The sequence below is a fragment of the Stenella coeruleoalba genome (genome assembly GCF_951394435.1).
Source record: "Stenella coeruleoalba genome assembly, chromosome: 11".
Taxonomy (NCBI): Eukaryota; Metazoa; Chordata; class Mammalia; order Artiodactyla; family Delphinidae; genus Stenella; species Stenella coeruleoalba.
Genome location: NC_137157.1, coordinates 83,102,696 through 83,119,012, shown reverse-complemented (window position 1 = coordinate 83,119,012; position 16,317 = coordinate 83,102,696). Strand labels below are relative to the sequence as shown.

Sequence of the window (16,317 nt, the reverse complement as noted above, 5' to 3'; positions counted from 1 at the left end):
AAGGGTAAATTTTTACCAAATGTGTGTAAATTATTTAACCATTGATTGACTTCACAAATATTGACCCCTAACTACAGTGCTTTCTCTTTCACCTCTTTGCAGCTATTTGCTTGTTGAATCATTTTTGTCTCTCTCCATACACATAGACTCATATACCACATTTCTATATACATTACTTCACTTTAAATGTCTTTTAGTGCTTCTGAGTCTGACTGATGTAAGATGTTATTTTGAACATGCCAAAGCATCTAAACGACTCCAGCCTTTTCTTTTCAGCCTGCATTCCTTGATAAGTGGCAAAGCTTCCCACTTATCAGTCACTCAAAGTGACTGTAGCTGTCAGTTGTGTACAAAGCGCAATCAGTTTGGAAGCGGAGACACCAGCATTTTTCTTCTCAGCTTGAAGCAAACACGTTTTGACTGCTAGTCATTCAATTTTAAAGCATTCTCAATTAGGGTGGATGAAGATATAAAGAAAACACATCCTAAACACCTCCACCAGGCAACAGAAAAATTTTATTGTTATCTCTTGATTTACTTTAAGGCAGCCATTCCTCCTCTTTTTCTGGCTGCTTGACATGGGTGCTCATGACAACACACCCTCTATCATGAAAAGACTGAATAATATATTATACTAACACCCTGTGGAACCTCTGTTTGAGCCTGTTTACATGTTTTCTTGTGCTCTCTCCCTCTTGAATCACCCTGTAGTAAATCAAATAATTTACTTCAAAAATTAAAACAAAACACTCTTTTAGACTCACTTGGTTTATTTGTGAACAAATTTTTACTCAATGGAAACACAAAATCCAATTCAATAATGAGAAGAAACAGGAGAAAAGTTAGCCAGAGAAAGGAACTTTGGGGGAGAGAAAATAAAATAAAAATAGTAAAGGAAATAACTAGTGGCTATGTCAGATGGTCAAGCAGCAGGTATGGATACAGGTACTGGCAAAGTTGTGAAAAGGAATAGAGAGAGAGAAAGAGAGTTAAAAAGTTAAAAAGGTATTCAGAATTAGATGGTGGTTATGGGAGGAGAAAAAAATTTAATACCTATTTTGGCACTAAATGGAAGAAATGAAGGGAAGATAATGATTCAAAAAATGTATGTACAGACACCTGTGTGTATATATAGATATATTAATAGAAATCTCAAATTAAATATATGGGTATGATATCAAAATTAGCTCATTAGTTTACCTCTTTTATAGTTAAACATATGTGTATGCTATGAAAGTTCATTAGATCACTTCTAATTTCCTTTTTAGGTCTAACATAATTGTCAACATAAAATAGTTTTAGAAGGTATTTATCTTGGGGCTTCCCTGGTGGCGCAGTGGTTGGGAATCTGCCTGCTAATGCAGGGGACACGGGTTCGAGCCCTGGTCTGGGAAGATCCCACATGCCGCGGAGGAACTGGGCCCGTGAGCCATAATTACTGAGCCTGCGCATCTGGAGCCTGTGCTCCGCAGAGAAACAAGAGAGGCAGCGATAGTGAGAGGCCCGCCCACCGTGATGAAGAGTGGCCCCTGCTTGCCACTAGAGAAAGCCCTCGCACAAAAACGAAGACCCAACACAGGCATAAATAAATAAATAAATTTAAAAATAAATTAAAAAAAAAAGATATTTATCTTTTATAAATATGGCACCCTATCTTTTTTGGCATTCATAAGTGAAGATTTGGTTATATGTAATATTTGCTTATGTGAAACATATCTTTCCTCCATTTATAAATATTTATTTTCTCCATTTATAAAGGGCACCCTCTTACCTGGCTTACTGTAGAAGGCAAAACTAAATTACTTAAAAAGAAATCCTGCCACATTTGCTAGTTTAACAGGTTTAGCTCAGTTTGATAAGATCAATTACTTTTATTTTCTAGGGATTATCTGAATTAAATCACTCATTGCTACTCTAATAAGGAGAGAGAGGAAGAAGGCACCTTTTAGTCTACATAGTAGTCAACTGTCATGATCTCAGAATCTCTCTCTCTCTCTCTCTCTCTCTCTCTCTCTCTCTCTCTCTCACACACACACACACACACACACACACATCCTCATTTCTACTCCCTACAAGATTGAGAAAATGCCATAACCTATCTGAATTCTTGTGATAATCATGAGAGATGAGTTCTACAAAGTACCAACCACTTAATAAGCAATGGGCTGCTTCTTCTTACTAGTATAGTACAAGGTACAAAATGATTTTACAAATCACATACAGCACTAGGGAATGTTGGTTGTCTATTTTCGATGGCTCCCATAGCATCTATTTTAATCTCTTGAGAAAATTACTGTCTTACTTATTTTTACATCCACTACACACTGGATAATGCGCCCTCACTTCATTCATACAGTCATACATTGAGTAAATATTTCTGAGTTCTCATCATATGTCAAGAAGATTTACAGGTTCTTTGGATACAGCAGTGATCAAGACAGATAAAATCCTTGACCCCCATAGACTTGTTGCTAGGTGTGCATTTGTGGTCGCAAGGGTACAGCAAGAACTAAATAAATACAAGGGGTGAGAGTGCTGTAAGACAAGTCTGCAGGAAAAGAGCTCAGAGGCAGCTGCAGGAGGCAGGAGCGCCTCCGGCTCTCAGAGACGGCCTCCCTGAGGAGGACGGCACTGGAAGAGATGGCTGGCTGAAGTGAGGCTCTGAGGTATGGGAGGAGGTGAAGAAAGCATTCCAGGCCACAAGAATGACAAGTACAAATGCTCTGATGCTAGAACATTGTCGGCATATTCTTGGCAACCAGAAAAGATGGGTTTCTAGCGTGGAAGGAATGAGGGAGAAAGTTAGAGGTTGATGTAATCAAGTATAGCCCAACAGACTAAGGTAAGAAGAGTGAATTCATTTTAAATGACATGATTTTGAGTATGGTTACAGCACAATTAAATTTAAAAGATTACTCTAGCAGCTACGTGAAAAACCTAGTTAGCAGGTCAACAGAGGAAGTAGGATGACCCATTTGGTTAGGGAGCCTATAACATCAGGCTAGGTGAGAAGTGATGGTGACATAGACTAGAGTGATCATGGGAGAAGTTGCTCAGCTGATAGACTTTGAGGATAAAAGCCAATTCCGATGGATTAGTTGTGAGACATAAGGGAGTGAGAGGATACAAAGACAGCTCCTAGGTCTTTGGCAACAGTAACTAGGCAAGTGGTATCATATTCACAGATGGATAAATCAGGAAAGAATGAGTTTGGGGGAGATGATCACAGGTTCTGTTTGGAAAATGTGAAATTTGAGATGCATATTAGTTATGCATTTAAACAGGCTGAGTAGACAGCTGGGTATTAGACTCTGAGGTCCAGGTGAGAGACAGAGGCTCTCAAGATAAATTCTGGAGTATTATCCATAGGATGGTACACAAAGACTTTAGATGGGATCATTTAGGAAATAAGTGGAGATAAAGAAGTCAGAGGATGGAAAATAAACGCAAGTTAGCTTTTTAAGGACAGGAAAGAACCTACCAAATGAGACTGAGAATGGGGAAGAAAAGCAGACTGTGGTCTTTTGGAGGCCAACCAAAGAGTGTTACAAGAAAGTGGGAGTGGTCAACTTTATTGAATGCTGCTGTGAGCTCCAGTATAATAAAGACTGAGAATTAAGCACTTCTAGAATATTCACTGAAAAAGAAACATCTTCAGTTTTCCTTTTGTTTCTGCTTCAAGGGAAAACTGGGGACCATTCTGGTATCATAAAGGTATCCTGTGTTCTATTTACCTCTCCTTTCTCATGTTTTTTAACTGTTAATCTTTCTTTTCTGAAGAAAAGAGCCAAATAAACACGCACACACAGAGTAAAAAGTCAATCAGTTTCTCGTTGCCTGTAAATTACATAAAAATTTACCAACTCTTGAGTAGAAATTAGTACTCTGGCTAGAGAGCTCTTCGAAGGAAACTTGCCCTGTGCTAGGCACGTCTGGAATGTATGTCTTGACTCATGATATAATTACTCTTCGTAGAATTAATTCATTTTATGTTAACACTGTTAATTTCACTGGCATCTAATTTTCTACCTATTTGTCAACTCTCTTCAAAGATAGGAGACAGAAATTCTTTCTAAAGACTCTGTGAGCACTTCCTGCTACCACATTTATTTACCACACTAACTGTATAAATTAAGGTGAAATAAAAGAAGTTCATTTAGGCCAACATATTGACTTTTGACCTATATTCTCCAAACCTGTTATTGATAACTTGCTTTGTTTTGTTTCCCACTATTTGATAATTACATTCCCAGGTTTCATCTAAGCACTGATGGATTCTGCTTTGTTAACTGGTAAGATATGAACTGTAGAGCCTCAGTGAAGAACAACGTTCAGCTTTTTCCACAGGTAATGATGTTTAGTAAAGGTGGCAAAGCCATGGGAAATGCTGCTCTCGGTCTGCTTTCCGGGCCAGTCTCAGTGATTCCATAATGACCACACTGGATTAAATGAAACCAGGGTTCACTTCAAAACTCATACTGCAAAGATTGGAGAAAGAAAAAACACAGAAACGGCACAGAAACTGGATGACAGAAAAAGGAAAACAACATGAAAGACTGAGATTCCACATAAAAAAATGAGGAAAAGGAAATGACCTCCTTCCTTGAAATGCATTGTTTATGTCTTTACTGAGGAGCCCAAGTCAGGATGAATGAATTACAGAACCAGGATTACAGCTTCCAAAAACTGTTGTGAACGTCACTTCAACAGAATCATCAACTATAGCTGTTATTTCAACTAGGGTCTCAATAATGATACTAAAAAGTTTAAAATATCAAGGTCATTGTCTAAAATTATATATAAACTCATACTGTTTGACAAATTTAACAAAAAGGGGAAAACGATGGTGAAATTCTCCATATCTACGTCCCTTGTCCCCACTATTTTCCCACCAGAGAAACTAAAAAATATATTCTATGTTATACAGATCTTAGAACTGCATATTTTGGTTTTGGAGCTTGGAGCTTCACCTTCACCTTTCATCATCTTTATGAGGACTCCTTTGTTCCCAGATACTGTTTACTGTTCTGAATATTTTCTCCTATTTAAAAAGAAAGAATTTTTTTTAAATGATGTTCTGATTTACATTTCCAAGATAGACTGACCATGTGCATATATCTCAGTTCTTTCTGGAGACATCATTAAAACAATAAAAACAAATAATTTATAAGCCTATGTCACATAAGATAATTAAGAATAAAAGGCATGCACAGGCAAGAAATATGACCAAAGTTCTGGAAGATGAAAAGCAATTGTAGAGTGTTAGCTGATGAAAGTGGGTGAAACAGACTAGAGTATACACGCAGGGGGTTAAGTGAAAACAGGGCTTAATTTTTACTCAGAATCACCAGAAAGTCTTAGGACTTGGAATACTAGATATGAGAGAGAACAGGAGTTTAAGACCTGGGTTGAAAACAGTAGTATTATTTGAAAGTGGCTCTCGTCTTCTCCCCCAGCTACATCACACCCACTTCAACAGAAACTGAATAGTCTAAGGAAATTTACGATAGCTAGCGCATGATCATTGGAATCCCAGAACAAAGACCTTTCTGTACCCATATACAGGATTCATGTTATGTATGGCCAGCTTCCTGTTCTCGCTAAAGCAGTGCCCACCTGTTGATAAGTGTCATTCATAGTCAGAGCTCCCAGTCTACTTGTTCTTATCTCATTCTTAAATCTGGATGGGTAACCAATCATTTTCTAATTCCAGTAGAACTTCAAGCTGAAAGAGTAACATCAAGATAAACAAGGAGGTGAAAATGAGAGAAAAGATAATTTAAGGAAGTGAGAATTTAATTTTTTTGGTAACACCCTCAAACATGTATACCCTGAGATATTCAAGGAGAAATGATCCATTAAACAATAGGATAACCTGAAAAAAGAATTAGAGAAAAGAAGTTGCTCATGGAAATTAAAAAGGTAATTTCTCAAAGATCCAATTAAAAAATTTAGGAGATAAAAGTTTAGGCAATCCCCTAAAAATAAGAACCAAGAAACAGAAACAAAAAATATGAACATTAGGAAACATAGTTACTAACCCAGAAAATACAATGTCTGCCTAATAGGAGATCCAGAAAGAACTGAAAAATAAAGGATAAAATGGTCAAGAAAAAAAAGACAAGATAATTTTCCAGAGCAAAAGAACATAACTTTAGAACAAAAGATTCATGGTGCTTACAAAATAATAAATGAAAAATATCAGAATATATGCTGATACTTCTCATTTATTGTGAAATGCCGCAGTAAACAGAAGATACTAAAAGCCTTCAGAAAGCAAAAATATTGGTCACACCAACAAAAACATCAGATCAACATCATATTTCTCACAGATGCGAGAAGATGATGAATCGATGGATTTGAAATAGAAGGGAAATGACTTCCAACTTACAATTTTATTTGCAGCCAAATTATCAATCAAGTAGAGGGGTAAAAAGGAGCCCCTCCTTTTTTTTTCTAGGAAGTTTCTTGATGTGATTCTGGAGCAAAACAAGGAGATAAAGCAAGGAGGATAATATAGGACCTAGTGATTCTCTCGACCCTGGAGAACCATAAAGGGACATCCTAGAATGTCGGCAGGACTAACTAAACCAAATGAAAGCAGAAGAACAGAGGACTAGGGAGAAGGTGTCAAGGAAGGTCGGATTGTGGAGATCTGGTTTATTCTTGAGAATTTACGGAGATAATAAGGCAACTAATATGAGGAAGAAAGACTAATGAAAAGTCAGTTGGAAAGTTCAAACCTACACAGAAATGAAATACGGAGCACCTTATTTAGACTATGCAGGAAAAATATATAGACATATTGTAACCTAAAAATCATCTACTGATTTTCAGTTTTTAGGATTAACCAACAGGTAAAGCACAACAGCTATGTGTGTATGTGTATATTTACACATACATATATACACACATGTATTATATATATTTAGAGTAAACACACAGATAACAGAAATTGGCAGCTGTGTGTGACAGAAGAGAGATGTCATCCTCATCCGGCAAGGCAAGTGTTAAGAGACACTATTTATAGTTGATTGAGAAAAGAGGTGTAAGTTAACTATTTAAAGTTTAAGAATATCTATTGGAAGGACTTAAATGACTTATGTCATTATATTACAGGTGAGGGAGGGGTATAGGGGAGGGTGCTGGACTGGCAATACCAGAATTAATTTCCAGTTTCCAAGTTAATGATATTTAAAGTTGATAAGTCAGAAACGGCACTATAATAATATTTGATATACAGAAGTATAATAAATACTAGAAGGCTATTAAAGAAAAACAGATTTTAAGGAAATCTTTTCTGAGTGAAAAGATTGGGCACAGTACAGAGGACTGGGCTCGGATGGTTGCTTTCATTATTCTCTTGTACTCTTTTAGCCATCAGGTATGTGTTATATCAATACAAATTTAAAAATATATATGCATATCAATCTATCTGTATCTCTATCTACAAAAGCAGGTTTGTCCAGACAGAGAAATCATATGAATGGCTGAAATTCTATCATTAGGTAATCACCAGGAGACGTACGTAAAGAAAAAACAATGCTTAAAGGATTTTAAAGTGGCTCCCTCTGAGTAAAAGGACAGACCTGCAGTTATCATCACTGCTCTTTTAGGAGAGAACACCCATCTTCTCAATAGGAAGTTCTCCTTCCAGAAAGTACAAGGAAGAGAGGAAAGTCATTTCGAAAGCTGGTACTTTGTATCTCCATATTTTCTCCTCTAATAATCTATCTGAATGTCAAGAACTATATCCTCCCAGTGGTGGTATATTGTATTTCATACAGAAAAACATTAGTCGGAGCTCAAGGAGTTAATGCATTTCCTTCTTAGGTTGAAATGCTACCTTAATTATATGGTGTTTATTCTTGGCATTTCCAGTTTCCTAAAGAGACAAGGTTACTTTGCAATCTCTTTGTGCTCATGTATATGTGTGGGGTCTTGTTGAGGGGGGTAAAATGCTTCCGACTTACCACACTCAGAGAAAGAAATCATAAATCAGCAGGTCAGTCAGGTACTATTATTTCACCTTTAACGTTATTATGTTTCCAATGCAATATTTCAATGGATTTCCTTCTGCATAATAATTTATCAAGAATTACCAAAACTCTTAATGAGCTCAGAGAACTTTGGCTCCAATAAAATGAAACCTTTATCACAAATTGGTTGAGCCCATGACTGCAACGTAATCATTCAACTGTATATAAGTCAAGATGTATTTTTACTTCGTAGGAATAAGTTCCCAGGGAAAGAAAACTCATTTTAAAACTTTGGCCATGAAGCCTTAAATGGCAGAATATTGGTGAAATAAAAATGACCAAGACTTGGGGAACTTGGAATCCAGCCATGGTTCCACAAGCAACAACTTATGTGACCTTGGGAAAATCTTCTAACCTTACTTGGTTTCACTTTACAAATGTCAAAATGAGACATAGGTCTAAATAAAGGCTTTCTAAAAATCTGCCGTAGTTCTAAAATCATATAAATTTGGAAGAGTGAACTTACACTTTTCAGTGGCTACTGCCATGTAGGTTATATATCTTTTTCCTAGAAATTCTCCTCTATGGAAATATTCATTAAATTGTCCATCATCAGAAAAACAGAAAAAAGTTTTTCAAATGACTTAGGCAAAAACTTTTACCATTGTGTGCTCATTACATGCCAGGGATGATGCCATTTAATCCTCAGACTAACCAGGTGTGACTTAGGTACTATAATTCCCATTTAATAGATGGGAATAATGAAACTCAGAAGGACTGAGCAATTTTCTCAAGATCACATAGCAGATGAGGTACAAAGATGCAGAAACTGAACATGAGTATGTCTAAATCCATAGAACCTGCTCTCTATCTTTTTGTTTAACCATTGAATACACTTAAGTTTCATACAGTTAAATATAATCCTGTAACACCTAAAGAATCAAGCTCTCTCCTACATACTACAGAATATACACTGCACAACTAAGAATACAAAGGAACAGAGATTTGTCCTTTGCTTAATCCTTAGCTCCAGACAGAATCAGTGACCCAAAGCTACTATTAGTCCTGCATGTGCTTACCTTATGAATCAGAAACAATGACAGGGGGTTATTAAATACCAATTCTTTGCCCCCAAGAGAACACAATGAACGATAGTTGGAAAAGTTTGTCAGAAGAGGGAATGCAACAAATATGTAGCATCTCTTATGACAGTTTAAACACTGAGCTTCCAGTATGGGAATCATGAAATTATGCATTTGAAAAGAAGTACAATATCTTTAAATTCGCCCTTAAAAATATTGAAGTCAATTTCATATTAGAGCATGTTGTTGGACTGACCCTCTAAGATGCTAATAAGAACTTTAAATTCCATTAAGTATTATTGAAAAAGGGTAAGAAATTTAAAACTAGGACATGCTTCCCCTGGCCCCCCCAAACACACACCCAAAGCTACAGAAACCGTGTCCTATACAAAGCTTCAAGACAAAAAGAGAACTTGAGTCTTCAGGAACATTCAGTTTGTTGCCATGATGGACGCTGAATAGAGGTCACTCATTCATTTACTTTAAAAGGTTTTGGTAACAGTGAATCAGGTCAAGATGAACCACTCGTCTAGGATTGTTGCTGGAAACATAAACCATCTAACAGTATTAGAAACAGGCTGACTTATTATAAAAAAGTCAGGAAATAAAACTGCTGAAGATGGGCACTATAGCACAAGCAATAGAGTAAAAGAAAAAAAAAAGATTACCCTCAAAAAATCTAGAAGGGTATTTTTCTCTGAAATATTTACAAATTTCATCTTATGTATTAATGTGCATTAAAAGTTAGCTAGATACAGTAAGTAAAAGTGCAAAGATGTTCTTTTTTTTAAGGACAATAAACAAAAACATTAAAGAAAAATATTGCTGAATAGTAGAAAAGGAAGACTAAACCTTCTTAGTGTTCCTAAAATTAAGGGTCTCATAAAGAAAGAGACAAATTCTTGAGGGAAGATGGGATGTTTCTGATATTATGCATGATTTTATTTGTAGAATGAACTGATTCATGATCTTGTAAAGAATGACAGAAAATTCTCTTAATTCTTCTTTTAATCCTCATGAGTTATGTGAATAAACTTGGAAGAAGGCTATAACTCTATAAAGTCTTTATAAAGAAATAATGTAGATTGAGTTTTCAACCCAATTAGAATCATGCAATTTTAGAGCCAAGGTTGCTTTTTAAAGAGATAAGAACAGTTCATAAAGAATTGACCCTAAGTAATTAAATAAACTGGCTAATTTGCCAATTCCTATGGCTTTTTTCTCTTTCAACAAATAACTGCAGAGTAAAACTTACCACCGTTCTTTTCATCTGGAGTTGAAAGAAAATAGAATTAACAGGTCAAGAGAACTTTTAAGTAACCTGGGTCATTAGAATATGTGAATGTCTGTTCATACACACACGTACAAACTTGTTCATATGTTTTTAAACTTGAATGAAATATACTTCGAATGGAATAAAGATGACTAAATTAACCTCTCCTTTAAAGAGAGGAAAGAATGAGGAAAATGTTAGGGCACATCACCCTCCTGTCATTTAACACAGCTATCAAGTGTGAAAATTCATTCTGCTCTCTTACCTATCAATCTAATCCATCTCACAGATCTGCTTAGACCATCTAACGTATTGCATAACTTTCCCAATATCTGAACCAAGTTAACGTCTTGTGTATTTATAGCTGAAAGAAACATTTTAAATGTAGCCCTAACTGTGGGCTAGTAACACTGCAGTCCACTATTATATCAAGAGAGGAACTAGAATGCATTGTTTTCTAAGGTCCAAAGGAACAATGGCACAAAACATCTAAAAAATGCAATCAGGATGAATAACGTAAGTGGAATGTTTTTTTCTACAAGGTCTTAAGGCTCCATATTTAAGAAAGAAAAAAAAGTAGATCAAATTCAAAAGACACTATATATTTTCAGATATCAAAGAAAATTTAATCTATGGTAAATTCTTATGTGAGCATTGATTACATATTGACAAAAATCCATTTCATAATAATATTTGTTATACATTTAATTTGCCTTCTACTATAGCAGATTTGATTTTTAATCTTCTCCCTCCTTATCCTATGCTGACAAAGAAAAGGAGGAAGTAGAAAGAAGAAAAGGGAGAGAAAAAATTCTATAGAGGAAATATGGTTAAAGATTTATGTGGGGACCAAAAAGGATCTCTTCTATGTTTTTAATCTTCTGTTTCTACATATGTCCCTACATCAGTGCTTCCCATATCTCTCAATAGACTAATTTAAATATATTGTGATTTTCATAACTATTAAGTGTTTGTTAGACAGCTCCAAATTAACAATTTATAAAATATACTTTAGAATATACTTTAGAACTATGATTTCAGTTAATGAATATACTAGAAGCTGTGAAAATTAATTCCTTTCAGACTGTCACTCTTGCTCGGTATTTATTTTTTGCCTGAAACATTCCCAGGCTTTTTTTTTTAAATAATAGCGTGATGGGTTTTGACTCCGTCGTTATCATTTATCTGTACTAACACTAGAAAAGAGGACAAATACACAGATATAGTATCTCAGCATCTTTTAATGTTTCCCCCAAATTACTGTCAGTGTGACATTATTTCCTTTAGGGACTACTGGCTTTTTTTTGGTCTACCCTGTGAACTAGTGGAGGCCAGCAGCATAACATTTTGATCAAATAGAAATTCTAAGCTTTTAAAATTCTCATACTCAGCAAAATTTCAACTAACAGTCAGAAAACTTTGCTTCTGATCCTGGTTCTACCTATAACTAGTCATGTGATCTTGGGCAAGTTATTAAACTTGGCTCCAGCTCGCTGGCATACAGTTTCTATAGTCATGTCATTTCTAGAATAGTTTAAGGTACTTCAGTTAAAAAATGCTCTGCCTTATAAAGTACAATGCTCCATGCTCTGGAGCAAGAAATCCTCCAATTTCAACATTTTGCTATTATGACAGAGCTTTAAATCCACATTATGAACGCAGTGGTCATAACTGTGGAATAATTGCAAAACAAGTAAGTACTGAAGGTGTTGCACAATTTATATGGTCAGAAAACACAGCTGACTGAGCCTTCTACATATTTATAATACGGGTTTACACACATTTTTGCAATTCTATTTAACAAAAGACTATCTCAATCTCATAAAAATTATAAACACTTAAAACCATTGGTACCCTCATCAAATCACAGTGAAACGAAGTGACTTGCAAAGGACCACACCACTCACTATGGAATTGTATCTGATTTTTAAAGAGAAATTGCCATAATAATTCTATTATCTTTGGTTTTCAATAATCAAAAACATTTTAAGTGTAGATAACCTCGTACCATCAACTAAAATTACATTCAAAGGCAGCAGGCTTAGGCTAAACATGAAACCCGAAAAACAGTTTTAAACCATTGAATGAACAACCACACTCCAGATATGGACAGACAGATAATATCACATTAGAAATATGCTGTTCGCAATTAAGGAAGGCACAGAGTCTTGGATGGAACGTTTCACTGATGTTTCTCTGTCTCACTGAAACTGTGCTCATTAAAATCTCAGGTAGAATAAGAATGAGTAAACCTTGACTGGGCTATATAACCCACAGTAAAGAAGTTAAGTGTAGCTGACCCAGTTAGATAAAATGGGATAAACTTTTTTGGCAAATAAGTCTAAACATGATAAACATGTGGATGAAATAATTTTGACATGTTTGCTTCTGTCATTTATATTTACACTTAATAAAATATATTGGATTCTCAAGATACAGCTTCAAGAGAATGATGAATTTCTCCCCAGATAAGCTGACTGCAAAACTAACAGTTGATTTCCGATGGATGATGTCCCGTAAGGTTGGAGTCATTGCTCCATGAACTAGTGTCCTCTTCTTGCTAGTCATAGCAAGTATGTATTGAGTACTTACTATGTGCCTTGACACTATGCTAAAGCTCTCCATCCATGATTTTATTAAATCCTCCTAAATACTCTACAAAATGAGTGCTTTCAGAAAGGGAATTTTCAGAAAAGGGAACAAATTTTGGCAAAACGCATGCCACAAGCAAGTGGTAGAGACAGGCTATCCCTGGCAGCTTTGCTTCTCATCATTGCAAATTTCCACAGAAGAAAAATATGCAGGTTATAGAGCCCTCAGTCTTCGTTTCTCCACGCAGTATGAAGGGTGAAATTCGACTTGAACACCAAATCGTTACCCTCCCTCACTTCCACCTTGATCACACGTGGCTCTCGAGCCTACTGTAAAAAGTTCTCCCTGCCACCGACGTCTAACTGAAAACCTTTCTGCTTTGGTTCCCCTGCACCTCCCCCATTAAGAACATTTCCAGGCACATATTAAACATTAAAGAATAGAGAAAATGAAACATTTCTCTACAATAATTTCCTTTCCGTGTAGGATAAAAATTACCATCAGCTTGTCTCCCCTAAAACATCGCGACACAGTCGGGCCTGTGACAGAGCCACCGTGTGCAAGATTCTCATGGCACGTGGGTGACACGTCATGATCAGGCTGAAAGTAACTTTTATTCTGGAGCTCATTTCAGTCAGGTCACCTGAAAATGAGAAACAAAATCTATTTCTTAATTGGAAGTCCGTATGAAATTATGATTTCTGACCTGGATCTGTTGCTGAAGCAAATTGATTTTGTGTTGTTGCTGCAGAAGCTGCTGCTGTTGTCTTGCAATCTGCGGAGAAATGGCACATGAAAAATTTAAGAGTATATTACAGTCCCAGGGGGAAATTACCAATGTTCTGTGTCTCAAAGTTTGATGTGACACTGATTAAGCTTATGAAGATAGATGTGCCTGCGCCCCTACAGGACCAGCAATTCATCCTTAAGTAGGATCACACAAGATATTTAGACTTAGGAACAGTTATGCTTCTTTTGGAAAACGAAGCTTAAGACACAACAACAGTGGTCCAATCCAGTGTGAAATGCTGGAGTTTCCAAAATCCCTCTTCCTGGCAGTATGTTAAGGAGGTACTACCTCTGACGTGTTCAGCCCTTGGAAAAGAAAGAGAATATTTCACAAACAGGAGGGTGTGTGCCAAAGAGTTCAGAGTAGGACAAGGTACTGTAAGATGCTCTATTCCTTAGTGAGGTTCTGGTATGCTTTTGTGTCTTGGTAAACACTGTCATTTCTGCCTCTCACAAACTGACTGCCGAGTCCTCAACACATTCAATTCTGGTCTCTACTAACAGGATTCTTAATAAAGTCACCAGTCACTTCCAATTTTTTAAATTCTGAAGTGTTTTCTCGTCCTCACTGCTTGACTTTTCATCAGAATTCAATACTCAAGCGCTTTCCCTTGATCCTGAACTTTCTCCCTTGGCTTCTATGACATCACATTTTCCCTGTTTTGCTCCTACCTCTGAGTCTGATGCTTCTCAGTTACTGTCAATGGCTCTCTCCCGTCACACAATGTTGTAGGCTCACTTTAGACTCTATTCCTTTCCCTCTATACCTACATCCACACGTACGCCAAGTGATCACAAATTTGTTTCTCTAGCCTGGATCTTTGCTTTAAGCTTTAGACCCATTTATCCAACAACATTCTCAAAGGCACTACAAATTCCACAGATTCAAAACTAAACTCAGGAATTAGCCCTCAGTGTGTTCATCCTAAGTGTTAAGCCAGACGAGCACAACTGCCCCGTTTTTCACTCTCATAACATCCTCTACCTACTTGATACTATACCACATGCTATGATGTTATATTTATTTTCATTTTTGCTTTAATTAACAGGTTTCTGTCTCCTAGGTAGAAATTCATAAATACGGTGAAGTTAGGGGTCACGTAGATTTTGCTCTCACCATTTGCGCAAAGCCTGAAGCAAAAAGAGTACAGAGTGAACACTTGATGAAGACTGCATGAGTGAAGAGACAAGAAGGAAATTCTAAACACTTCATGAGATGGGGCAGGAAACCTTCTCACAAGAATGTAACTTCTCATGAAACTTATAGCTGCCTTACAAATACGCTCTAATTCTTATTCTCAATGCTATGGTCACTCTCGTTTTCATTAGGAAAGTATATCCCTTAACCTCTGTATCAGAAAGCAAAAAATTCAGGAAAAAATTTATGCAGAGTCCATTACTATGAATGAAAGTAAAGAACCTATATGATGAGGTTGGATCTACATGGCTGCACAATGAACTTTTTATTTCCCCTATGTACGCTGGTACAATTATAATTATTTTAATGCTTTTGTTTTATCTTAGGAATACAGCCTAAAGAAATTCCTTTTTCTCTCTTTGAAGAAAAGGAAAGGAAAAGGTAGAAAACGAAATACCACTCTCTTCCTTAAGTCCAGTTCTTTCCTCCCACATATCAATATTTCAGCTGATATTTAAATCCTTTTATAAGTGCCTTAAGATTTTATTAAGAAACTAACCACCTCATAGCCCTCCACACTTCCTCCTGTTCTAAGTCACTGCTGCCTCTTGCCTGGATTGCTGTGATAGCGTCCTATCTTCTCTTTCTGCCTCTGCCCTCGCTCCCTGCAGCCTACTATAAACCAGCACCAAGAGAGATCCTTTTAAAATATAAGTTGTGTTGTGTTATTCCTCTTTTCAAAACCCTCTGTCTCGCTCAGAGTAAAAGCCAGTTTCCATATGATGCCTGCAAGGCCCTGTATGAGCTGGCCTCCTGCTATCTCTCTGACGTCATCTCTCTCTCTTCCCTTTGCCACTCCACTTTCCTGTCTGTTGAACACACCAAGGGTACTCCTATTTCCTGAGGGCACTCCTGCCTCTGGGCCTTTGCACTTGCTTTCCCCTCCATCTGGAACACTCTTTTCCTAGATAACTGCATTGGTCACTCCCTCACCTCCTACAAGTCTCTGCTCAGCTGTTACCCTATCAATGAGGCCTTCCCTGAGCAGTCTTCTTTTTTTTTTTTTTTTTTTTTTTTTGGCTGCGTTTGGTCTTCATTGCTGCACTTGGGCTTTCTCTAGTTGTGGCGAGCAGGGGCTACCCTTTGTTGCAGTGCGTGGGCTTCTCATTGCGGTGGCTTCTCTTGTTGCAGAGCATGGGCTCTAGGCATGCGGGCTTCAGTAGTTGTGGCACACAGGCTTAGTTGTTCCGCAGCATGTGGGATCTTCCTGGACCAGGGCTCGAACCCGTGTCCCCTGCATTGGCAAGCGGATTCTTAACTACTGCGCCACTGCTCAGGGAAGCCCTGAGCAGTCATTTTAAAAGAGCCTATCTCTCTACCTGGCACCCTCATCCCTATTTTTCTGCTTCATTTTCAACATATATTTTACTTATTTATTGTCTATCTCTTCCCAACTAGAATTCA

At 36.9% G+C, this 16,317-nt stretch overlaps 1 protein-coding gene across 14 annotated transcripts in view; it reads right to left on the bottom strand.

Moving 5' to 3' along the window:
- The window catches only part of SOX5 (SRY-box transcription factor 5), a 993,819-nt gene that overhangs the window by 190,456 nt on the left and 787,046 nt on the right, over positions 1-16,317 (bottom strand). For all 14 annotated transcript variants that reach the window (XM_079938029.1, XM_079938030.1, XM_079938035.1 and 11 more), the window contains one exon: positions 13,633-13,701. In XM_079938029.1, coding sequence (XP_079794155.1) covers positions 13,633-13,701 — 69 coding nt within the window. The remainder of the gene's footprint in view (positions 1-13,632; positions 13,702-16,317) is intronic.